The sequence below is a fragment of the Perissodus microlepis genome, chromosome 23 (assembly GCF_051167445.1).
Source record: "Perissodus microlepis isolate ML-2025 ecotype Zambia chromosome 23, ASM5116744v1, whole genome shotgun sequence".
Taxonomy (NCBI): domain Eukaryota; kingdom Metazoa; phylum Chordata; class Actinopteri; order Cichliformes; family Cichlidae; genus Perissodus; species Perissodus microlepis.
The window spans coordinates 21,184,056-21,209,429 of record NC_140482.1 but is presented as its reverse complement, the minus strand read 5'-3'; the positions used below and the strand labels follow the sequence as shown (position 1 = coordinate 21,209,429).

The following is a 25,374-nucleotide window of genomic DNA, read 5'->3' as shown; positions in this document are numbered from 1 at the left end:
CGGACAATACTAGATTGGAAAAACGTGTCCTGGTCTGATGAGTCTTGATTTCTGTTGTGACATTAGCATAAAAAAACATGAAAGCACTGATCCACTGAACACTGGTTGGATGTACAACTCTGCAGCAACTCTTTGATGCTATCATGTCACTATGAACTCTGAGAAATGTTTCCAGCAGCTTGTCATATCTGTACTACAAAGAATTAAGGCAGCTCTGAAGGCCAATAGTATGTAAAATGGTAGTTCACCACTCTGTAAAGGTTTGTGAGGACAAAAGTTTCAGAGAAATTTGAAAATTTCAAAGAATTTGCAGATTCCTGCATCTACAGTATATAACATCATTTATACAGTAACAAAATTCAGAGGAACTGTGTTCATAAAAGACGAGGCTGAAAACTAACATTCAGTGGCCATGTACCTCGGGCCCTCAGTGTATTGAAAACCGGATTGATTCTGTAGTTGGAAATCACTGCGTGGGTGCATTCATTGTTGAATCTTCAAATGCAAGTAAAAATTTATAGTGTACAGGAAAAAAAGGGGATGTTTCGAGCTCAGAAGATCTCAGATCTTATTGGAAATCCTGGAGACAGGAGCAATAACTCTGAGGAATATATTCAGGTCTGGACCCATGTACGCTGCCAGCAGATGACTTTTTTAGAGAAGGCCTTGCCTATTTCAGCAAGACAACGCCAAACTAAAGTCTGCAAAAAAAAAATAAAAAAAATCTAAGCAGCAAAAAGAGGAAAACACTGCTGTCAAAGCCACAGAAGCTGGTCTCTTCAGTTCCCAAATGCTTACAGAGTGATGTTCAAAGAGGAGGTGATGCAACACTGTGGTAAACATGTCCCTGTCCCCAAGTAACAAACGAGCAGAAAATAGAATTTCAACAACATTTTTTTTTTAATATGTTGCCTTTATAACATTTCCTGGTCACATATGGACGTTAAATGATTTGCAAATCTGTGGAAATGTGGTTGTAGCTGTAGCAAACGGAGAAAACGGGAGAGTTATTGCCACGCAGAATAAATCTTTAGTCCAGATGGAGCCAGATTTTTTTTTCTGTCAACAATGAGGACCTCCAGTCCCCCAGCACCACCGCTAAACTTCAAAGTCTTTCTGCCCGAGCCTTCAAAAGGACCAAAGTCTATCCAGTGAGATGCCACACACACACGCGCGCACACACACACACACACACACACACACACACACACACACACACACACACACACACACACACACACACATCTGTGGCTTCAGTGATCTCTGAAATGGAAGTGGTATGGAAAACGAGGCACCTCCAGAGCGCACCGGGTCTGTTTAGAAACACAAAGGCTCTCTTTCAGGTGTGCCACAAAACCAGACCTTCTCCCTCCTCCACCTCCTCCTCCTTCTCCAGCCACAATATGAGCAGCAGGCAGGCATCCTGAGGCATCAAAGTGTTTCTCACCATCCTGCCACTTTAGTAAAGTGAAGGTCACCGAGGCCTTGCCAGTTCACAGCGAGTTATGCAGGTGTGGACTTGTGTGCAACAAAACCAAACGTTTTGCCAAACCATGTCATTCATGTATTCATTTAATTCTTCTGCTTCACTTTCACGGCTTATCTGGTGCATGTTTTCATGTATTAGAATAATTTCGACTCCATCTGTTGTGTTGCTTAATGAAATGTCATCACAGTTTAGGTTTAAAAGCCCCCTCCACACACACACACACACATTTACCCCACACACTGCTCTACATATTTATAGTGCATTCTCATAAATTTATGGCAATTCGTTCCTGAATTGTCGCGGATGAGATCAACAAAATAATGAAGTGCTGTTCAGAATCAGCTCATGCACGTCACGTTCGGTTGGAATCAAGAGTCGCAGCTTGAGAAACCGAGTGTGAAACTGAAGGTTAGGTGTTTTTAAAAAAAGACCTTTGTGACTTCTTGAAAAATTGCTAGGGATTTATCTCTGAGGCTGATCGATATCTCAGTGGCATGTTAATACACAGAGGCAGACACTGGTGCTATATCTGTTGGTGGTCACCTGCCCAAATCCCCTCAGCCCCAAGGACGGCAACCGCTTGCAATGCTGATCATGTTTGTCCTTGACCCATGTCGGCGTCTCCGGACACCGAAGCTGTCCGTGTCTACGCCCTCTTTCCTCTATAGGTTGTGCTGATTAAGGGCAGCATTTAAAGCAGAAACTGGAGCAATCTGCCATCAGCTCTGCCTGACTGCCGCTTTGACTGTTCAGTCAGCAGCTAGCAGCCTGATTACAGCCGGCTTTATGGCTCAGCCTGGACAGATGGTGTTCCTCCTCTGCCCTGCCTCCATGTGCTCATTTTCACCCACTACCACATAGCCGACAGCCACTGCTGATCACTGAAAAACCACCGGGAACATCGTTGTGCTCTTCTGCCTTTGGCTCCAAAAATATGAATGGATCAAACCACTGGTCAGTCACGACATTATAAAAATGAAGACAGACAAAATGAGGAGCATTGGTTATCGTTGGGTCCTGTTATTTTTATGGTTTCTACTTTGCACTTTGTTAGTCCACCAAAATCTGTTGCAGACCACACACACAACTCCCCGGTGGCACCAGCTTCCTTGAAAATGGCAATGCTCCCTACCATAACGCTAAAATAAGAAAGACAATAAGAAAGGGAAAGAATAGCATCCATGGGAGAGGCCAAGGAGAAAACCACTGCTGACCAAAAACAACACAATGGTTCGTCTCACATTTACCAAAAACATCTGGATGATCCCAAGAAAATATTCTGTGGACTGACGAGACAAAAGCTGAACTTTGTGGAAGGTTTAAGTCCCGTTACATCTGACATAAAACTAACAGCATTTCATAAAAAGATCATCACAGCAACAGTCAAACATGGTGGTGGTAGTGTGATGGGGCTGCTCTGCTGCTTCAGGACGACTTGCTGTAACTGATGGAACCTTGAATTCTGCTCTGAAGGAGGATGTCTGACCATCAGTTTATGCTCTGAAGCTCAAGAGCACTTGGGTTTCGCAGCAGGACAATGATCAGAAACACAGCAGCGAGTCCACCTCAGAATGACTCAAAAAAAAAAAAAAGAAGGTTTTGGAGTGGTCGAGTCAAAGTCTGGACTTAAATTGGATTGAGATGCTTTGCATTGTCCTTAAACAGGCCGTTCATGCTGGAAAACCCTCCAATGTGTCTGAATTAAAACAATTCTGCAAAGAAGAGTGGACGTAATTCTTCCACAGTGATGTGAAACACTGATTTCCAGTTTACACAAACTCTTGATTGCAGTTCTTGCTGCCAAGGGCGGCACAACCAGTAATTAGGTTTAGGAGGCAGTTCATTTTTTCACACAGGGACAGGTAGGTTTGGATAAAATTGATCCCTTAATAAATGAAATCATCATTTAAAAACTGCATTGTGAATTTACTCAGGTTATCTTGACACATGTAAGTGTGACAAATATATAAAAAACTAATAAATCAGAAAGGAAGGTTCCTCACAACACTGTACGTGAGAATCCTGAAACGTTGGAGAATTTCTTTGAATTACACAAGTATTTTTTAAACTGTATAACAGTGTCCTTGTAGCCCCCACATACAGTTTATGAATGTTTGACATTCTTGTACAAATAAGTCAAAACTTTGATAACATTGCCTGTAAATGTGTAAAGGACTTCCAGAAATTGATTGAAACTCTGGTTGGTTAAACTTTTTGAATGATTCATGCACTTTTGCACTGCCTCAGTAAGTAATACAAGGCCTTCTGTCACACTGACAGGCACATGAGTCACGACTTTGAGGCTAGAGAAAAAAGGAGGTGATAGTCCTTGCTAATGCAAATAGCATGCGGCAGACTGGGTTGAATGTCGCTCTGAACGTTCAAATTTACATCTCAACTCTTTCCGTGTGGGTCCTTCCTTGTTTAACTTCACCGCAAATCAAACCAATCAAAAGTTGACGAAGAAGATGGTGTCATGAATCCAGATGATTCCCAGCTGACAGTGTCAACGTTTTTTCTTTTGTCGAGACTTTTTATTTATTTATTTATTTTTTTACAATGACTGCCTGTCACTCTGGATCCTCTGTTGCTCCTGAATGTCAGTTTCATCTTATCACTTCCATTTACATGATCCCAGCTGGGCCCGAGATTATCTTTCACAGCTTATCTGGTGCTGGGGTAGGTTTTCTTTTCTTTTTCACAGAATCACAAAGTGAACACCTGTGAGGTGAAAGGTCACCGTACAGCGCTGGGGATTGAGAGGGCATGTGGCTGCTATTCAGATGGAAATAGGTAGAGGTGTTTTCACTCTTTGGTACCTGTTCTGCATGCAGCTTGCAGCGTTCGCAGCACAAAATAGAAGCAAAAGATTGTTTCTGAGCAGACGGGGGCCTTGAAGGTCAGGGTCGCTCGCTCGGTTTGTGCTGCCACGATTGCGCTTAATTCAAGTCATCAGCGGACGTGAATACGGCTGTGTGCTGACACACGCCTAGAAAATCTCACACAATAAGTCAGTAAACACTGCGACTGCAGTTTTTTGCACTCAGTCTGGTCATTTTGGACGACATGTTCCTCGCATAGCGAGCGGAGCAGAAGTTGGGATTCAGTCCAGAAAAATTACGACTCATCCATCTTGTGTTTTGTCTCTGATTCAGTCCCATTCGCTTTTCATTTTCACTTCTGAGCCATTTGTGTGTGTGTTTGTGTGGGCTTTCTTATGGAGAGTATTAAAAAAAGGAAGAAGAACGCAATGATCCGTTTCAAACAGCAAGCCTTTAGCTTGAAAACAGATTCCATGTCAGATGTTTTTAGCCCAACATTTGACTCTGCTCATCATTTTGAGGCTGCTGGTATCACATGGGTTGGGTTGTTTTATATACTGTTGAGGTCATTTGGACCTTGGCTCTGAGTTACTATCTTTTTTGGAGTAGTGGAACCTAAAACTCTGAAAGGCACCGTTATTAGCCTTTATCTATCTTTATTTTTGCTTGGGTGAGCGTGCATGAGAACAGGAAGTCCTCAAAATTAAATTAAAAAATGCACCATCCTGCAGAAAAACACATACATGCCAGTACATGCCTCAAATCTGAGGGTGGTGGTGGAGGTTTTATTAGATTTTTCAGGAAAGATGAGGGCTTGGTTTACAGTAAGACAGGAAAATACAGTACATGCACTACCCCATCTAAAAATGGGGCAGGTGCAAGGCCAGAAGACGTATCAACACAGCTTTACCTATTTATTATTAATATTATTTATTGTTTGGGATCATTATCATGATGAAAAATGAAGATGTTACCAATCAGATGCTTTTACCAACAATTTTGACAACACTCAGACCTAATTTCATGTGTAAAAAAACGTATTTAGAGCTAACAGGAAAATAAACTGTTTTAAAACTACACTTCTTCACTCCTACATGTTTTGTTGACCCTACATGCACCCTGAGCTCCTCCGTACACACACAGTGGCAATGTATAACATTAGCATACTTCCTCCTTTGCTGGGTTGATATTTAGCAATGATGTTGTATGAAATAAAATAAAATAAAGAACTTAATATTAGTTTTAAGGACATTATAGCCTCTGACTTTTAGGTCTCCACATCATCATCATTTCCCACTAGTGCATCTTTTTTTTCTGATGATGTGTGTTTCGTGTGCGCAGGATGGAAGAGACAGTGCGGTCACTGCTGCAGAATCAGGGTGTCCTGGAGCAGACTGCTGTGGACACGGTGGACATCATGAAGGTCTACAAGGTAAACTCTCATTTAAACATCTCATTACAGTGAGACTGTGATGCCAGTGATGGTCCAGAGAGAGGTTATTCTTAAAGCTGCTTCAATCTTAGGAAAAGGTACAGAAATAATGAAAGGACAAATGAAGTTTGTTATTTTCAGAATTTATTTACTGAGTGATCATTTAGTAGAGACATGCGTCTTTGTCTTCCACTGTTTGTTTTTTCTTATTTAGCTGAGAGCCTGGGTATTGACTAAAGCCAGACTGAGTCAAGGTGAAAGAATTCATTCCCGGCCCTGTTATGTAAGAGAAATAGCTGCTGGGATTGAGCAGAAATGCAGAAAGAATAAGTAATACCGTGTATTTTTGAAGCTTGGGTCACCTTTGGGGTCTCACTTCACAATTTGGAGCTGAACATGTTTACACAGTGTTGCAGTGCAGAAATGCTTCGCTCGGTCTATCATCAGTGGGGCATTATCTGAGAGGCCTAACTATAGAAAACAAATGTTCTTTTGCCCCCAGCTATGTGTGCTGCATTCATTTGTAGTCTTGAAAATACTTCAGACTCTTAGAGTATTTATTAAGCCTCACTGGTCGTTTGTTTCTTATATGTCACACTAGGGGCACACGGTAACTACAGTGTCCATAAAGCAGCAGCCACATTATTGTCTTTAACTTCGAGCCGGTGAAATGAGAGCGAAATGCCTCGAGGGAGGAGAAGAAAAGGGCAGCCACTAGTTCATGAAGTATGCAATAAAAAGAGTGTCTTTATTAATGACTACATGTGTATATCACAAGACAGGAATAGATGCAGAAAAAAAATAATCCTTGACTGATGAGTGCGAATCAAAGTGTCCCGACTAAAGAACAAGGACCGTAAAGTTCACTGTCAGTGGCTCTATTACTTATGTATTCCACTGAGTACATGTGAAACATGGGTTTAGCAGCCATAATAATAGACTCATGTCTGAAAGTTGTCCTGAGGCGCAAAAGCTTCATCACAAAAATACAACTTGACAGTGCAGTCTTATGAAATATATATCAAATGAATCCACTTTGTTAATATGCAGATAGCGTTGTCTGTGCATATAAAATAATCCCTTAAAAAGGGAGTGTGAGGGGAAGAAACACTCAGTCAGTGGTGTTAAAAAATTTGGGGTTCTGAGCATGAAGTATTAAATCTGCAGTTCGTCTAATGGCCACTTGAGGCTGTTCTCCAAAAGCGATTCAATTCACCCTGGACACCCATGTTAGAAAATACTTTACAGCTATAGAAAGAACATTTACAGTTTAACACAAGAGTGTTTCTGACTTCTGTGCTTCCTTCTTCACAAAAACCCTGAGTGGGGTTAATTTTTTAATAACATTTGCTAACCTTTGATTGTAGGTGGGATTTGAACCTTAATCTCCCAAGTGAAACTTCTGTACTCTTTATCTAAAGCCTTAAAAGGAAAACAATAGACAAACTTGAAGAAACTCAAGAGCCAACTTCAATAAATTGTCCATTAAATACTGGAATTAGGGGTAGCAACTGTGCTAATGGATTTCTGCTACTACCCACTTCCACTAATTGGACTTAATTGGATCTCTCTAATGTTTGCAATTGAATTATCTGAGGAAAAATATGACCTGCTGTGATGTATAGAAGATTGTGGTTTATGAATTAAGTTAGAGTATTTTATTACAGTGTAATTAAATCTATACCGTAGATACATCATAACCATTAACACCGAAGAAACCCTATGCCATTTCCTGACATGCACCTCCATTGCCTCGATGTAGCTCAAAACACCTTTGATTGGCCTGTTTATGCATTTTCAGCTACTTCTTCTGCTGCCATTTTCAAAAGCGACTGTAAGATAAGGGATCAACTTGAAGAGAGAAAATCAGCCACCAAATTGGTTTTTGGTGCCAAAAGTGCACGAACAGGTATAAATGCTGGCAACGGTATTGGCTACTTGCCTTGGCTCAACACAGAAGTCTAAAATAAGCTTTAGTCTCTTACTTAGGCACCTGTTATCAGATGGCACCTTGCTAACTACACTTGCTAGTGTTAGCTTATAGCTTAGAACTCGTTGTACTCCAAGCATGGTAACTTTTGCCGTCAAAATACCAACAAGAACGCTAACACTGCAAAGTTTTTTAACTGCAGAAGGTGGAAATCTAGAAAAACCCATTGCAATTAAACAACAGGGAGACTCCCTTCTCAATTGTTCTTTGCCCCTCCTACCAGTCAGTGCTAATTTTTGTCTTCAAGTGAGATTTGAACTCTACTCTCCCAAGTGAAAGTTCTGCGCTCTTTATTTAAAGCCTAAAAACAGACCAACAGGAAGATCAGGAATCTATATCCCCCTCAAAACCTTAGCTAGTATATTCTGAAAGGCTACTATATATACAAGATATGTTTTTTATGGTAGCCTATATTGTACTACATTACCATTAGTATGTTAGCATGCCAGCTCTCTACACAGTGAACTGCTAGCTAGATTAAAGCAAATTAAAATGGATATACATCACATAAACCTTAATGGAAACGATCACAAAATGATAACAGATATGTGAAGGACTTGGATTTCTTTATCTTTTTTAGCAACTGAAGTCAAAAATTTAAAAACAAGCTAAACTCAGTGATCTGCTGCTTGATGTAAACTGTAAACATTTCCTTATGTGATCAGCAGCGGATAGAGAATATACTTGGAGGATTATTGTGCTATTCCCTTAATGCTGTATAACTAAACACCAGCCGCTCCTACGCAGTGATGTGCTCCTGCTGCCGCTGCTGTATTCTGTGTATTCAGCAGGCAAACTCAATAACTTGAAAGGGCAACGTGAGGGACAAAGTTCCCTCCCCTCTCCCACTCCAGACTCTCTCTGTGGAGATTATTACAGAGCCCTTTAACGCCGTCTGATGAGCAGTCTCTCAAATCACAGGCATCACAGGCGAACGAAAGCAGACTTAAAACCTTGACTATAAAGTATTGCCTTGAACACAATTGTCTGATGGAATCGAACAAGATTGAAAACCTAATACGTGTTTTGACGACATTTAATCAAGCGGTGGGGTGGGGGTGTATTCTGAAGGACATTATTTCCAATTCCTTTTAGAAGAAAGTAGCAGCTTGGTCTGTGCAGCTTTCAGATTAAAAAAATATGAGTTGCGGCTATTCATCTGTGATGCTAACTTAATTTTTGTCCAGCACAGGTGTCTTCAGACGTCATCTGCTGAGGAGGAAAATTTTAAGGCACATGCACAGTGATATGTCGCACTCAAGTTCTCACTCTGCTCTTGTGACTTAGGATCCAATAATACCTTCATTGTCATCTAGCTAACATGTTATTAACATTTATTCAACACATCTTTTTACCAAAAGCCTGCAGTTAGTAAGTATGAAGAACTGCAACTAGGGATCACTTCAAGAGGTTTTAGGATCAATCTGAAGGGTCACAAGATGATGAATTTGTGAGGGAAAAAAAAAAGAAAAATGTGGCTCTGTGCATCAAATTTGGGTCTTTACCATCCAGCTTTTCCTCACATATTTATTTTATCCTGTGAATCTTTGCCTCTTTGAAAACCTGTTCAAATGAAAGAAATCAAAGACCACTGGAGGAGAAAATTGCCCTAAATGATCAAGCACTGAGACACTGCTGATTTTAAAGAAATCAGCCACTCTTGAATATCAGATACAGCAAAGTATTTTACTTCATTCATTTATTCAAGTGCAAGATTTATTGTAGGAAAATAACAATTCTTTTCTCAAGAATCATCAGTATATTCAAGCTGTTATGACCGAGGTTCACTACTGGACTCCTGAATGACCCAAACAAAAGTGCTTACAAATCTCCAGAACCAAGCACTGTATATCAAAGTTTCTAGCTTAACAGGATTAACGTGCTGTTTATCTTGTTGGGAGTTGGAAGGTGTCAAACTGTGTCAGTTAATTGAATTACTGTGATGTAGTAACAATGCAAACAGATAAATACCCAGTTTTGCATTTTTGTAAATGGTGAAACCTCTAATAAAAATTCCACTATATTTAAAAGAAATCGTCAATCGTCAGTCCACTAAATGTTATCGCCACAGGCCAAAGACAGAAAAGTCACCAAGGAAGTAAATGTCACCCCTTAATTGGCCAGACTGGATCCCTCATACCTGAGAAGGTTGCTGGAGGAGGATAGTACGCTGTTTATTTGCAGTTTATATATCAGGAACTATTCAACAACACATTTTTGAGAAATATTTGCAGGCAGTGAAGGGAAATATTGGAAACACTGGTTGTTCTCGATTCTGTCATTATTTGGCTGTTTTTGTCCATATCCATGATTCTCTAGTAAAACTAGAATTTTACTAATTAAAACTCAGTCAGTCAGTTTTAGTTCGTATTACTGCTCACCAAGCACTATTATTTGTCGACTGACTTTTAGTGCCAACTGGAAGTTGATGTTAGAGGAAGTGCAGCTTTGCTTGCCCAGAACTCCAGCTGGGCAATCACTGGTTGTGGGCAAGCACTGACTTGGTTTTCCTTGTAAGTCCAAAGACCAAATCTGAGTATATCTCATCAAAAACAATTGTTATTTTGCCCCCAGGTTTATATAATTTTTCTTATTTCAGAAGTTATCTCATACTGGCTACTTCTTGTCTCTTACACTTATTAAGGTACGGTGAAATGCAATATTTAGAGAACATCAGTGTTCAAATTTTATTAACATGTTCAGCCTATGATGAGCGCTTGCAAAGGTCACCAGCTGCAAACACTGGAACCACTATTTTAGGTTTAAAAATGCCAGAGAGCGATGACTTTAATATCTAAACTACTGCCAAAGCAAAATTCACTTCAACTGAAAAGTGGAGTCAGATACTTTTACAGCTTTTAAAGTAAAAAATGCAGAACAAAGCGTGCATCAGAGTTTTCATCTAAGGTGATGTCTTCAAATTGTTTTCTCAGACAAACACTTGATAGAAAATAAAGAAAAACAAAAGCTGGAACAATCCACTCTGGGGCTTTTTTTCTTCTTTAAAATTCACTGACATTACTATAAATTGTTTTGTTTTTTTCAGCCCTTGTAGCAAAGAAGCAGATGATCTTTTTCCAGCAAATATTGATGAATAGATGTTTTCAGTAAGCATCTAATGTGAGGCTCCAAAGATCCCTTGAAAAGCATGAATAGTGTTCTAACTGTGACCAAGAGTTTTCTTTTAGCAGTTTGGCGCTAGCCAGACAGTACCTCATTATTAGCTACTTATAACCAGTGTTTAATTATCACAGATGCCAGGAAACACCAGAAGAGGAAAGATTGCTGGCAACGAGACTGCGTGAGACAGACACTGTGTAAGGGCAAAGAGGGAGAGCACAGGATCCCCATTATACAGAAAAGAAAGCCCCTGAAGGTCACTGCCACTCTTTAGAAAACAAGAGAAACATGATTAGGGATTATGGGATGTTTTGGAGCTCTGTTGTTGAAGCTGCTTCCCTGTTGTCCCATCTGCCCATCTGATCCTCTCCCCTTTTCCTTTCTTCTTCATTCACTCCCTCCTTCCCTCTGAGTTCTGCCTTTCACGCCTCCTTAACCGTTTTACCCTGAAACATTTGTCATACCTCTATTTTCAATCCTTTCCTCCCATCTGCTCTGCTTTTTGCTCGCCAAATTCATGCTTTGATTTTCTGTTCCTTATTTTTCCCCCCTCTAACCTCTTTTCGCTGTCTGTGCATCAGGATAAACTCTCTGAGGAAGTGCAGAAACAGCACGACGGCCCAGTAGAGAAGGGCTCCCTGCCGGTGACTCAAGCAGAGCTGGACCCCAGGCTGCTGCTGAATCCTGAACATGATGCCAGCCAAGCAGAAGAGGATAAAGACAAAACCAAGCTCCTGCTGGAGCGCCTCAAGGCCCTGGAGGTACTAACTCGCCACCACGCATTTCTGTTGTCTCTTTAAGTCTCTCCTGCTTTGAATTTTTCAGCTTTCTTTTTCTCTCTGCCTACCTCCTTTTCCTTCTGAGTTTTCTTCATTTGTGCCTCTGTATACTTCTTGCATCCACACTCCTAGCCACCCCTGGCTATCCTTTGTGGCCAGCCCGTCTGACAGTTGTCAGAGTCCTTGCTCGGTTGTGTCTGAAAGCATGACAGCTCATCAAATTCTCCGGTCTCCTTCATTTGGAGAGCAAAGTCATCCTGTGAGAATCGCCGCCGGGGCCTCGGGCTGTACTCCAGCTTTGGTTTGTTTTCCTCTGCGCTTGGGGATTTGAGCTATACTCCGCCACGAGCCAAAGCAGCCAAAGCAGATGCTCAGCCACAGCGATCTACACTGATTGTTTTTTGTGCTGAAGCCACCGGACACATATCCGCTCAGATCTCTTCAGTAATTAAAGTGCTCAGGCTTCATTAAGTTAGGCTTTTAGTCTTCGCTGATACACTCCTAAGTGGCTCCACGTGGCTTTTTGGTTTTGGTGTGGTGAAGGGTGCGTGGCACTCGGTCTTACCCCGAGTCATGTCACTCATTTCATATATTATCATCCCAGTGAGTGGATGTCATCCTTTGTTATTTGCCACATGCATACGGCCAGGAGCTGCCCTCTTCTACCTTCTAGTCTGGCTCAGGAGGCTATTATCCTCCGCTGCATCAGTGATAAACAGAGAGCAACACAGATTATCTAGGAGGAAGTGAAGAAGTAGAAGTAAATGTCATGACCATTTCCTAACCCCAGCCAGACACTTTGGTGCCTAAGCTTAACCCAGGGGTCTCAAACTTCCAGCTCCAGAGCCACATGTGGCTCGTTTATCCAATTCCAGCAACTCTTCTAATGACGGTAACAAAAGAATTTAATTATAAAAATGAACAAAGAGGTTTGTTGCTTTGCTTTTTCTTTTAAAGATAGTTTTCTTACTGGTGTGCTTGATCTGTGCACTTCAGTTATAATTGAAATGAAAATGTTACTTTTACTAAAGCTATTATGCTATATAGAGCACGAGCGATATAGCATTTTTACAACTGATACCGAGATTTGGTGATTTTAAAAATCTGATATTTTATTTCTTTTATACACATATTACAGTAAACTAATTTTCCAAACATATGTTATGCGTAATGATTAATCATTATTAAGGTAATATGATAACACAGTTTAAACATGATCTTGTTTTATTGGCACAACTCGTCATTTACTCGTTTACGCTCAGCTTGGATCATCTGGTTATTGTTTGTGCCATTCCAAACACATTAAAGAGAGGCTGCAAAGGGAGTGCCCTCTGGTGGACAAACTATGTAACATCAACATTCATAACATGGTTGAAGGGTGTTTTTTCTATCCCTGGTTTACTTTTTAAATTTGCATTTATTGGCCTTTATAAATAGCAATTCCAAAATAGCTACGTTCAGTCGATAATATCAGCCCAGCAGATATATATCAGTCATGCTCTAATGCTACATGTTTTATTAATCAAAAGCAGGCTTTAAGTAGGCCTTTATATGTCAGTAGGTTTTTTTTAGTTATTTCAAATATAAAAACTTATTATATATAACAAGTACACAGTATTGCACCTGTTACTTATGTTAATAGTGTAATATGTATTTAGCTGACTTCATTATAACCCCACACACAGCAGTGTCTCCATACAGCTTGTTTAAGCCAAACCTTGCTAAAAAGTTGCTCTTTTGATAGTAAAGGTTGTTGACCTCTGATATAAACAAACAGCACACATATTAAATAAAAGTAGAGTGAATAAAATTGAAAATAAAAGGCAAGTTGTTAGAAAGCTTGTATAAAAAAATAGTTTTGAGCTCTGGATTAAATGGATAAAGCTTCCACCACCATTCATGCTTCATTCTGCTGAATTTGGTTGCTGTTTTCTGCCCTTTGCTTCTGTTTCGCTTGGTGGAGCAACTTGCATTTAATGAGGTGGGAATTACCTACTAGATACTACAGAGTACCTTCTACTCAATTTAATGGGTTCAAAACAAGTGCTCACAAACATTTTTGTGTACACAGGCTGATAATAAAACAATCCAAATATTTCAGCAGATGCCATCTAACAATTAAAACAATCCAAATGTGTGTAGGAAAATAAAGATGACACTTTGGTAGTAAGAAAGACACATGAAGGAGAAAGAAGTGAAAAAGTAAAAAAAAGTCCTCAGAGTGTATTTGATCTTTTCTTCCTTTTGTTTGTTCATCCCTGAAAGAAAACAGACCCTAATTACAGCAAAGTGGCAGATAATTGCCTGCCTGTTGCTCCTCCAGCGGTGAGTTATCTTCTGAGACTGGCGGAAAGTATGGTCAACCTGTCCCTGCGATCCATCTGGTGAAGCGCATTACGGAGACGCTACATTTTAAACAGCTTTATCAAAAGTTATCTGCCGTTTTTATTCCTTGCTGCTGTGTGGGTGATGGATGCACCCCCAGCTAAAGCAGCAGGAACAAAACAGAGGCAATACATCACTGCCCCTCATTGTGCATAAACTCCACTGGCACTAAGTAAGCACCGCCCGGCTCCTGTTTCTGTTTCTCTTCATTAACTTGGCAGGCACGCGCTGCAGTCTGTAACCGGGGCCTAAATGAATACACATAGCACATTCTGGGAGAAATGGCCACTGGTCATTTTACTGATTAGGTGATAAGGGCATTAAAGCTAAAATTACCCAGGAGTCCACACCTGACAAACACAACCTGATAAATATTTACCAAAGACCCAAAAATGAAAGCGTGTGAGCCTGTTGTAAGACGTGTCAGGGTATATACATTATATATGGATTAGGTTGAGTCTCAAGATGTCTGTACTTTACATATTGGTGGATAAACTGGATAAGCTATAGGTTTGTAATTGCTGTAATATTATTTGACAGCATACATGTAAATTGTTTTGATTTTACCCATGCCAGTTCATTACTAGGAAGCACCAAATGACAGGGAGATAAAGTAGAGTACTAGTTGATGAAGAAAATGACTAAAGAGCCAAAGAAATGTTCTCAGAGAATGTTGGGGCCCAAAAATAGAGCATAAAGAAGAGTCTAATCCTTAAATTATTAGGCGGCTAAACAGTGATTAGTGAGAAAAAACTACTGTAAAAAGAAGATTAGTATCCCATGTACAGTAATTTGAATTTTGCAGTTCTGTTCTGGAACTTTCCCACCCTCACATTTACGTGCACTATATGAACTAAAGTGCTGGGCCACCTACACTTCCAGGAGCTGCTCAAGCATAGAAACCCACACCATTAACATGAAGCTCCTGGAGCACAGTTTTTGTGCTGAGGTTAATGCCAGAGGACTTAGCATAGCATGGTTTACGCACTCATTGACTCGGGTCTGTATCTCTATGTAGTCTGCCTTTTCCTGGCTGAGTTGCTGTGGACCTTTAATGCTTCCACTTTCCAGTAACAACACCTACATTTGATTGCGGAATATCTAGGAGTAGGAGTAACGCTCTAATCCAGTTAGCTCTTTAGCATGACCCGTGGCAAGGTTTTTGATTACAGGTGGGGTTTTTTTTAAGTCCCATTGCCACAGAGGTATAAAATAAAAGATTAAGCTGTGGAACCCAATAATTTTGTCCCTACAGTGTAGATTGGAAGCATTAAAGGTCCACAGCAGGTCCAGTACAAAGCAGGCATCAATGATAATAGGCATGCCATTTGTTATGTCAGACTTTACTCAGCGTTAAATGGAGAAAATGGGGTTCAGTGGGGTTGCAAAGCGGCATGCAGATGCAAGTTAAATAGACTTTCATGACTTCTATGGGCAACATTAAAGGTGACTTAACTTCCAAGTTTGAAAAATGAAGCCAATGCAGTAGTGCCTTAAACCTACATTCTTTTAAATAATCACAGCTGTGACAACTGTGGTTGCAATAAAACTTCCAATGCTGTAGATGTCTGTGGGAAAACGCCCCTCAGCCCTGACCTGTGTACACACTTTCCAGATGAGTTCATGAGCTCAGTCATTCATTTTGGATTGTATAAATTATTCAAATTAATTAAATACATTTTCTAAATTATGGTCATTCTAAGGATGAGAAACACATTAAATGTTTCACTGTTAGAAGCACCCATCGCTTGTCACATCTGGTTTCAAAACAGCAGGATGGTAACCGTGACAATATTTCAAACCAGTGGGTGATGTCATGGTAGCTATATCGGTCTTTTGTACTGTCAGTGGTGACTTCAGATGAATCCTGTTTCATTTCTAATGGCAACAAACAGCTTTAAAATGGCCCAAAATAGATTTTTTTCACATAACATGAACATTATTAAATAATCGAAGGTTTTTAGAGATTATATTATTTAGGCGTCTGCTCTGCCCCAAGTCATGAATAGATTTTAAAGTTAGTTACAAGAATTGTTATTTACACTGACATTATGACTGCAGGGTTGTTGTGGTGTTATAATAATACACTGAACTATGGCAGAATATGATAGCGGGATTACACGGTTTGACTGAGAAGGTTTATTGTCAAATTTTTAGTGCCTGTTGTGCTGAGTTGTACTATTTTCAATGACAGACTAATCCTTTTACCTTGATTCTTGGTCTCAGAAAGCATCATCCCTGAAAAATATTAAATTCCAGTCTCAACACAAAGAAAGTTAATTTTCTGCCACCTGCCAAGGATGTGCTCCCGCTTAAGTGTTTTCCCTGGTGTAGACACCTCAGGGCCACCGCCATTCATTCTTCTAACAGTGACATAACTTAATACAATGAAATGTTTTTACTATTTTGGCATAGTAACCTTGAAATTAAATGCTATATGATTATTTAATATAATATTTCTGGTGTCTTCTGAGGGGCAGGAATGTAAATAATCCGTCCAAACCGTGCTACCTCACAGACCTAAATGTCACATGCATGTGTTTCCATGTGCAGCCCTGTTGCTAAGAGAGCGATGCACTTCCAGGTTGCTCATCTCTATAACTACAGCACAAAGAAAGAAGGAAACGAGCACATCCAGTCGCCAACACTTACAGACTTGCATGCCACTAAAACAACATAGCAAAACTGGTTTTAGGCTGTGCGCGGACGTGTCAGATAGTGCCTCATACTGAAGCTTGAGTTAAAGAAAATGAGCTGCTATGTAGGCGAAGCTCTGGCTAAATCATCACATATTTTAAAAAGTCATGCTCATTTCTTTTTGGGTGTGAATAAATGGGAGCTGATTTATTTGTTTTTCTCCTTCTGCAGTTAATGATGGGAATATGAGTCTTCGCTGGCACGTTTGAATCATAAATTAAGTTGTGTAACAGTGATAAATACACTGTCAGGGGGATTTCCCAAGCTAAATGCATCTCTTGAAAATAGAAACTAACACATGAGATGCTCGAGCTCTCTTTAATTGCTCAGGCCATTCATTAGATTTGCACTCATAACCACACGTTGCAGGCTTTGAGGCTTTAATTAGTCAGTGTTTCTTTGTAAGACAGCATCGTTGGACTGTTTTGGGTTGTAATCATGTTTCCCATGTTTTCATCAAGGGATTGGTAGTTTCTAGTAAAGGGCAGAGGGCGAGAGAACCAAAGAGTCTGACAGCTCCTAATATGCTGCCTGCCTCTGACAAATTGGAAACTCCCAAAGATCAATAGGACGCCACCTCATCGCTTGGCAAGCAGAGGAGATATTCTTATTAGGTCCGGGCTCCAAACGGCTAGCTGCCGCCCCAAAGTTCAGCATCATAACTTCCATCCCCTTGACCTTTTTCTCAGTTGCACTTGGTAAATTTTTATTGGCTGTCCTGGTTCAAAGTTGACATATGACCTTTGTGAGGGAAGTCTCAGTCTTAGCTGGAGCTACGCTCGATTGCCGCTCCTGTCTCTATTGTTTTTTGTTGCATCAAACATAACTGGAGTGTGTGTTCTTTGCAGGAGGAGAACTCCACCCTGGCCTTAGAGAATGAGAGTCAAAGGGAGCAGTACGAGCGGTGTCTCGACGAGGTGAGTGCACACCTTGTTTATCTTTATTCATTCCAGGCAACATTCAAGGACGTTGAGTGGCTTGTGAGATGTTTTACTTACCTTGAAACTGAATTTGTTTTGACAGAATAAAATAAATTGTATTGTGGACCTGAAGATTAAGGTTTTAATGAGGTCCTGAGCCATGCTATGGTTATCTTACAGCTTGGCAATTTACTCCAGCCACAGCTCGAGGAAGGCTGGAGAGAATTTGTTGATAATGACAATTAATTTTATTTTTCATGCAACTAAATCTTAACGCACACTCTTTTATCTGACATTTTTTGTCTTTTTTCACATCCTCTGTTTACTTTTAAACTGTTAAGTAACAACACACACACATTTACATAACTCTATACTATCCAGGCTAAATTAATAGAAGATATGATAGTTAATAGCACTTGCCTTTGGAATTTTGTTATGTCTATGTCTGCACTATATGTCAAATAAAGAATCTAAAACTTCACAACTACATGGATACTACTTATTTTCCATACTTTTAGCAGCTGCAGTATACAGCGCAAGTAGCTGGTAGGCCATCAACAGTATATCTATAGGATGCAAAGACAGGAAGGAAGTCAGGAGTGGGAGAAAGGACATGAGGATAGGCAGACAGTAGGTGTGACAGATGGGTTCAAATTGGAGGATGGGATACCTGATAACAATTTTCTAAAATTGAAATTCAAAGACACAACTAGAATTTCACTCATCAAAACTGAAGCATAGACTTCTTTACAGGCTGTCAATACAGTTACCCACACATTAAGCCGTATTATTTGACAACTAGTTGCATAAAAAATACTCCAAAAAGCACCAACACCACAAAGACAGCAGCACAAAGTATCTGAAGTTAAGCCTAGTGGACAGCTAGCAGCTAGGTAGGCACTTACTTTTTCCTTAAACAAGGCCAGTTTGCAACAATGTATAATTTTAGCATTATGATAATACCCCATTCTTTCTTTCTTTGGTTTTGTTTTTTCATGCTATAATTCACCAGGAGCTAATGCTAGCTAGTGTGAATAGCATAATACACAACAGAAATGCGGTAATCAGTGCTAAAAATGAAATACAAAGAAACTACTAGAATTTCACTCTTCGAGACTGATGCACTGAAGTACAATTATACACACATTAAACTGTAAAAGGCACTAACACTACAAGCACAGTCACTCAAATTAGCTTAAGCTAAGCTTATCGTACGGCTGTTATAGCATACGGCTGGTATCCATCCCTCTGTAAAGTTCTCATGGAAGCTGAAATTATTTATAGAGCCCAAAATGCTTCTTCCATTAGCCTTTAAACATGTTTATTTCTGCTGTAAAGTTGGTCATTTTAATGTGAAAATCTGTGGGGATTGACTCATACTTGGTGCCAGCCTCAAGTGGCCATTTGAGGTACTGCAGTCTCTTTTGCTCCTTAGCTACTTATTTTTCCTTCTTTTTGTAACTGTAACATGCAGTTAAGTGCTTGTGATGCAAGTCTGAAATGTCAGCTTGTATGTAGCTTCATCCTGACATGAACCGGTGTTTGTGCAGAAATAGTTTACATAACAATATCACTTCTGTGCCCTCTGGTTATTTTGTGAGAGCTTGTTAAGCACTGTTTAGGGAGCTACATGAGGGAAATGAAGCAGCCCCGGCTCTGGGCTGTGCCTGCTTGCTGAATCACTCCGGGATGGAGGGAGCGCTGCTAAAGGAAAGCATGTCCAGCAGGGACAAGTCGCCCAATTTGTCCTCAAACCGACAAGCTCAGCAGACTGAGCAGATCTGCCGCAGGGTGGGAAAGACTGGTGAGAGCATAAGGGGAAATAAAAATGAGAGGGGGTGAGGAAGAAGATCGAAAGTTAAAAAAAAGAAAAGAAAGTACAGGGAAGCGGGGCCATTGTTATACAGAGCTGCATCCTCGATGGATTGCATCTGGAGTAAACTCAGCCTTCGTCTCCTTTCTGCTTCCCTGCTCTCACTAAGATGGCTCAGCTCGGTTTTGTTGTGTTTATTTGTCAACTGTTTTCCTTTGTGGTTGGCTTTCGGTGGAAGGACGGCTTAGCAATAATCCTGTTTTAATGATGGAGACTGTGTGCGCCCCTCTAACTAGAACAACAGTGTAACAGAAGGGATGATTATTTTTTATGTTACACCAGCTGTCTGTCTGAAATTTTAAAGTCGTTTGTTGTGTTTGTAACTTGTTTCCAGGACGTACAGCGTGCGCAAGTTCACATCCTCTGTCAAACACCATTAACTCTGGTTTGTTTGATCACAAGAGGCAGATCTGTAACTTTGCGGTTCCACAAGCAGGGCTCATTTTGCTATGTTTACCCCCATCTCTCTTCGTTCAATAAACGAGAAATGAGGCATTCGAAAGAGCCGATGGGGCTTCACGGGGTATTAATGAGCAATCAATGGGCAGTAATCGTAGACGCTCCTCCATCGGCGTTGCGGTTTGAAGTGCGAACCGCTCTGAGACCAAGACCCGGGCACAGCAGCACTTAAGTCAGGCACACCTCTGGTACCCTACATCAACCAGGCGCTGTCAATACCACCATTATGCTGTGAGAGCTCAACATTGTCTGCACGAGTGTGTAAAAGAGACACACACACCCAATAGCAGAGGAAGAATGTGCAATGTATTGTGCCACAGCGGTTGCTTGGGCTCATAATAATTCATCCGAGGTGTAAATTGGCTGAGGAAGTACAAACACTCCAAAGTGCAGTGTAAGGGTTTCATATGAGGTCAAGACTTTATTATGGTGCCAAAGCAGATAAATTATATTCTGTGATGTTTTCTTTTTCTCTTTAAGGTTGCCAATCAAGTCGTGCAGGCGCTTCTAACCCAGAAGGTTTGTTACTTCTTTTTCTCTTAATGCATGCTAATATAAATTAATGGATTTACTCTGTGTTGTTCTAACTGTCATGTGAATTTTACACCCAGACAATGCTCTTTCTATTTGTCCTCCTGAATCAGGATCTGAGGGAGGAGTGTCTGAAGCTGCGAACAAGGGTTTTCGATCTCGAGCAGCAGAATCGGGCGCTCGGTGTTTTGTTCCAGCAGAAGATCAAGCCGGCCTCGGACCTGCTTCTCCAGGTACGCTGCCCTTCCCAGAACCTATCCTCCTGTCGATACACTACATTGTAGGTGATCAAATGGCAGGAAATGTATCGTTAAACAGCTAAACAACAAAAAACAAAGAAGAACAGAGTGTGTTCCTCCCCTCAGCCGACCAGACCGGTCGCTGCAGACGGCCACCCCTCCCTGAGCCTAAGGGAGGTTTCTTCCTGTCAAAAGGGAGTTTTTCCTTCCCACTGTTGCCAAGTGCTTGCTCACAGAGGGTTGTCTAATTGTTGGCCTTTCTCTATATTTTTGTAGAGCCTTTGTCTTTCAATACAAATCACCCTGAGTTGAATGTTGTTCTAATTTGGGGCTATTTAAATAAAAATGAATTGAAAATACAGAGGAGTTCATGGTCCACTCAGTGACTGTAAGATGTCCAGGTCCTGTGGCTGATGATCAGTTAATCGAGTGCTTTGACCCTCTTAATGTGAAGCAGTAAGGAATGATTTAGTTTGCACAGAGCTGCAGAGAGTCCTGTCATATGCAAGCTTTGCAGGATCATACCGTCCTCAGCTACTCCTTTGCCAGTATACTTTATTTTAGTCTCGCTACTACCACATAAATGTTTTAGTAATGCACAAAGTACTGTATATAGATATTTGAACTCAAACATAAGTCTTTGCTCTGGCTTCTCCAATCGAAACAGCCACCTCCTCGGGTTACTGGAACAGTTTGTCTCCTGTTGCTCCGACAAGTTACTGGCAAACTTGAGCAGCAGACTGAATATCATATTATATAGTCAAATTTTATAGTTATTAATATTATTTATCCTGAAAAAAATTTAAGGTATACATTTTAAAAATTAAGTAGGTCAGTTTGGGGTCCTATAGTTTTAGCCTGAGTTTCAAACATGGTGGAAAGAACTCCTCCAGTAAACGACCCTGAGTGCTTCTCATGCATTTGAAGTTGTTTTCCATTTTTAGTTGTTTTTAAAGAGCTCTGGGGTCCTAACCAGAGAAAGAGACTGCTAAAAAAGAAAAGAAAATCAAACACTTTGATTGTTTACGGGTTGACGTCTTTCTCTCTAAGCTTACATATGTGCCGTTTTAATGTTACTTTTATAGTTTTATGTTGAGGATTCACATGAAATCGGGACTCCCTGCAGCACGGCTTTCTACATTAAAAACTATGTTGGAAGTCTTTAAATGGCAGATACAAACTTAAAACATCTCCTGCCTTCCCCCAAAGTAGAGCGTCTTCCCCGGTGCCCTCTGGAAAACAAATCCCCTCCTCCAAATCAAAATAACACACTTCACATAAGTTCTGAAATGTTTGCAGCGCCAGGGCTATAATCTGCAACTCTCCACATCCCACAAACAACAAAGATTTGAACCCTGTAGCCATCACCAAACATCACTGTACTTATACTCCCCACAAACCCTATATTCTCTCAGCAGGAGTGGGTGTTTTTTTCTCTCCTTTTGGTCCCAATTTACTGAAAAGTGTCCATGTGTCCATCCAGCAGACTCTTTAAGGTGTAATTATGAGGCAGACGGACCTGCGGTTGTTTTTACGCAGCTATTGTCAACCATGATACGGAGTCAGAGGGGAATATGATGAGTCCGGAAAGTGGAATGTCACATAATTGTGGCTCTTTCTTGACAATATGAAAAAAACATATATATATATATATATATATATATATATATATATATATATATATATATATATATATATATATATATGAGAGAGAGAGAGGGAGAGGGAAGAGGAGCAGGCCGTCATCATGGAGAAGAGGGAGAAAGAAATTATGGGTAGATAAGGAAAAGGAAGGACATGAGAAAGCAGAGCAAAAACAGGAAGTGGTACAAATGCAGAAAATGAATTTTAAAAATGAGGAAAGAGAACTAATGTGGTTGTAGGTGTGTTATAAAGATCCTTTCAAGGTACTTCTGCTGCCATTAGCAGACAGGCAGGAATATTGTTAAGGGAAAGTGCAATATAAAAGGCTGGAAGAAGGATACTGCCGACACCGGAGCGGAAACCAAAGAGGTGCAATCTCACTGAAGAGGTGTATTGAGGCACTCAGGAATATGATAGAGTTTGAGATCAAGTTCAGTCGTTATTGAGATCCCATGCGGGTAATTGGATTGCGGCGTATTGCTTTATATCCCTCCGGCATCCAGCCGAGACTGTTTTTCTTCTTCTCTTTCCGGCGTGATTCAGACATTATGAGTACGTACGTAACGTAAGGCAGGTGAAAGGAACATAATCATGTAACGTGTGCGTGCTACAGTGCTGTTTGTGTGGTTTCTACAAGCGTGTGGGTTTTTGTCCGCTCATTATTTAATAGCAACATTTTAACCATCATCAGGGTGATTCAATGTAAGAGTTAATCATAATGTGATCACGCCTCTCCGGATGCTCGGCGTGTCCTTTATGAGGGCTTCAGTCGTGTGTGGGAGAGCTGTTAAAAACAGCTATATTTATCCACGTCACAAAGGCTCGGGACTTCCTACAGAACGGCTATATTTTTATCTGTCGTGCTGTATAATTATTATTTTTATATTTATTTTTTGCAGAGTTAGATAAGAAGATCGAGGCCACTTTCTTATCTTCCTGTTCATTGTAACACTACAACCATAGACTCTATAAAAGACGGATTTAGCTGCTATTCATGGGTAGTAGTGGTGGTGAAGTCCCTCTGAAGCCTCGAGCTGAGCATTTCCTGTTGTTCTTATCTTAGTGTTTTCAAACCAGATGTGACGGCTGAGAGGCAGAACCAACCAAAAAATGAGTACAATGAGCATAGCCAATGAGCATACCCTTAATAATCCTCCTTTCTGACTCCAATAGTGACCACGAGCTACAAAATGAACTTTGTGTTTTATTTAATAACGCCTGAAATCAACAATTGAGGCCATTAAGTCATCAAGAAAGTGTTTATGGAGGTCCCAGAACAAGGGAGCTTAGACTTCAATGCTTTACCTCACCCCCAACCGGTTGTGACAGATGGCTGCCCCTCTTTGAGCCTGGTTCTGCCAGAGATTTCTTCCTGTTAAATGGGAGTTTTTCCTTCCTGCTGTTGCCAAGTGCTTATTCTTAGGGGGTCATTTGATTGTTGGGGATTTCTCTGTATTGTTGTAGGATCTTTAACTTACAATATAAAGCACCTTGAGTTGACAGTTGTTGAGATTTGGGGCTACAGAAGAATTGAACTGAGCTAAATTGAATTAAATATACAACCAGAATGTCATGGGCTGGTCTCTGACCCAGCACTCCAAGTTCATTATGTATTGTGTATTTCTGATACACAATACACACGGTCTGCCCCTGCAAACCGTGACACAGAAGTCTGTGCATTCTTCTTATAAAGAATACAGGATTTGTGTTAGCACAAAGCTCACAACTACACTACAAAATGTTACATTTATTAAATATGGTCAAATGGAATATACTGCATTGGTACGCATTCACTTTATATCAAACACATTTTCCTTATTAATTAAACATTTGAATAATGTGATTGTTTCTTCTGACTGGTCTCTGGGCCTATGTTACTGGGGCCTCAAATAAAAGCTAGTTGATAGTTAGCTTAACCCTCTCCTCCCCCTTTTTAATGGATTACACATTTAGTGAAGTTGAAAAATGCAAGAATCTTTTTTTTTACATAGCTTCTCTGTTTACAGCTGACGTGCTAAGCACAGTGAACCAATTACACATTCATCTTATAGAAATGAGGCTGTCATTATTTAAATAGTCATAAATACTCAGTTGAGAAGTCTGCGTAAGCGCACAGCAAAGGATAACAAACGGGTTTGGATTTTGTATCTGTCAGATTACAGATAGATTTTGTGTTCAATTTACTAAACCAATTGAGCAGAATTACTTAAGAGAATATGAAAATAACTGGGGTGAGTTTTCATTTCTTTTCTGTCCTACACCCTCAAGCCGCGGGAGACTTAATCACCGATATGAGTGTACAGTTTCCCATTTAGCTCTGGACCTTTTTGCTTATCAGTAATTAAACGTTCCCCAGTTCCCCGTGGGCATCTTGAGTTCCTCTGATAAAGAACCATAATGCATTTGATAGTGAATGCACCGTTTGTGCACCTTCTCTGCCTTCAGCTGAAATGTTTTTGTGTGAAAATGCCACATATTCATTTCTGACATCCGCATGTTAAAAAAAAACAAAACAAAAAGCACGATTTCTCAAACTCTGCACTACAACCAGCTATATGTAGTACCAGCCACTAATGCTGCTCGGGCTAGTAGCAATTGAGTCACCCATTACTGGGACAAATGCTTGTTTTCTTTTTCAAACCTACCTCCGAGCCCCAAGGACACAGCATGCATGCCGTGACCTCATTACTGCTCATGCGGTTGTGAAAAAGTTGTAAAAACTTTGTGCACAGAAGAAAAAAAGAAGTTTGCAATAGCAGATTTAAACAAATACTCTTCCACAAACATAAATAACAAAATTTGCAGAGTGGAGCTTTAGAATGTCTGTTTTTAATGGAGCTCCATATATCTTACTTTATTATATTGCAGCGGAGCATTTGTCTTAGTTCCAGCTACAGTGCAGTGGGCAGTGTGTAGCTGGAAATTTAGGAAGAGCCTTTGTGATGAGTCAGACGTATAGATCAGGTCATGCAGGTGAGCATTATGTGGATGAGT

The 25,374-nt window shown here is 40.4% G+C and overlaps 1 protein-coding gene across 9 annotated transcripts in view; it reads left to right on the top strand.

The window, feature by feature from the left end:
• The window catches only part of LOC146361383 (nck-associated protein 5-like), a 209,050-nt gene that overhangs the window by 119,031 nt on the left and 64,645 nt on the right, over nucleotides 1-25,374 (top strand). For all 9 annotated transcript variants that reach the window (XM_084921446.1, XM_084921445.1, XM_084921447.1 and 6 more), the window contains 5 exons: nucleotides 5,653-5,743; nucleotides 11,435-11,614; nucleotides 17,563-17,631; nucleotides 20,447-20,485; nucleotides 20,611-20,730. In XM_084921446.1, the coding sequence (XP_084777572.1) occupies nucleotides 5,653-5,743; nucleotides 11,435-11,614; nucleotides 17,563-17,631; nucleotides 20,447-20,485; nucleotides 20,611-20,730 (499 nt within the window). The remainder of the gene's footprint in view (nucleotides 1-5,652; nucleotides 5,744-11,434; nucleotides 11,615-17,562; nucleotides 17,632-20,446; nucleotides 20,486-20,610; nucleotides 20,731-25,374) is intronic.